The sequence below is a fragment of the Elephantulus edwardii genome, unplaced genomic scaffold (genome assembly GCF_000299155.1).
Source record: "Elephantulus edwardii isolate Elephantulus edwardi_28Jun2011 unplaced genomic scaffold, EleEdw1.0 scaffold00077, whole genome shotgun sequence".
NCBI lineage: Eukaryota > Metazoa > Chordata > Mammalia > Macroscelidea > Macroscelididae > Elephantulus > Elephantulus edwardii.
This window is the reverse complement of record NW_006399827.1, coordinates 3,434,983-3,436,127: the sequence shown is the minus strand read 5'-3', so window position 1 is coordinate 3,436,127 and position 1,145 is coordinate 3,434,983. Positions and strand designations below refer to the sequence as shown.

The following is a 1,145-nucleotide window of genomic DNA, read 5'->3' as shown; positions in this document are numbered from 1 at the left end:
AGGATTAAGTTTGTCATTAAAGAAGATAAGTCAATCTACAGAAGGGAGAACCCTCTGAGTCCCCCAGCCTCCCAACCCACCCCGATTTTTTCGAGTCCACTCTGATGTCAAGTCCACGGCCTCATCCGCTGTGTCCTGGGCGAGCAGGCTGGCACAGTTAGCATAGGTTGGTCAGGCCACGCGTCCCATCTGCTCTCACTCAGTCTCAAGCAAACAAGCTCCTCTGATTCGTCATGAGAGCCGTCTGGCTCTCCCGCCTCTTGGCTTTCTTGCTCCTTTGTCTCACCTTCCAGCACAGGGCGCTGGAGGCTAACAAAAAAAGTCCAAACGATAGGAGGACCAGGCCGAAGATGGAGATGATGGAGCCATGGGAATTGAAGCTGTAAGCCACAGCGGTGACCACGATGCCGGCAATGAGGACCACCACAGCGAAGGGGATGATACAGCGGTAGCAGGACAGCTCTGCGCCCCCTGTGGCGGCCATCAGCTGAATCTCACTGACCAGGGGGACCGTGGTGACCACCACTTCACTGTTGGGGCTCTTCTCCATTGTCACTGGCTTGGGAGGCATCGGGGTCCCTGGGACCTCCTTGAGGGGCTCTTCAGTCATTTTAACAGCAAGTTTTTTTAGGTGCGTCTAGATCTGGAGTGCGTCACCAAGGTGAAAGCTGAGGAGAAGACGACAGATATCAGGTCAATACATCACAGTCAACACTGTAGGTCGGTCAAAATCAGTTACCTGTGAGTGGACTATGCTCCCTATGGGTTTTAACAGCTGAATTTTTAAGCACTAGCCTTTGGTGCTCTGGTGCCCTAGTGGGTAAGGTGTTATACTGCCAACCCACAGGTACGCGGATGGAATCCACCAGAGGCTCTACAAGAGAAAAATAGGCACTCTGAGCTTTAGAGCCTCGGCAAACCCAGGGAGGGTCAGTGATGGGTTGGTTCGCCTGGGCAAAGGGGGAGTGAGTGAGCCTTTGAGTTGCTACTGGGTGAACACTAACTTAGATTAACAGTAAATAGTATACCTCAACCATCTGCACCACCTGGAGACTACTAAACTTGCTGCTATGGATTCCTGGTGACCCAGACTCCTCGTGTTCCTGACTCCTGATGACCTCACGCGCTGGGGAAACCCAGCCATG

The 1,145-nt window shown here is 52.9% G+C and overlaps 1 protein-coding gene across 1 annotated transcript; it reads right to left on the bottom strand.

Moving 5' to 3' along the window:
• Positions 1-205: 205 nt before the first annotated feature.
• On the bottom strand, positions 206-610 carry TMEM100 (transmembrane protein 100). Its single transcript, XM_006889264.1, has one exon. It carries the CDS (start codon positions 608-610, stop codon positions 206-208), a length of 405 nt encoding a protein of 134 aa, XP_006889326.1.
• Positions 611-1,145: the final 535 nt, after the last annotated feature.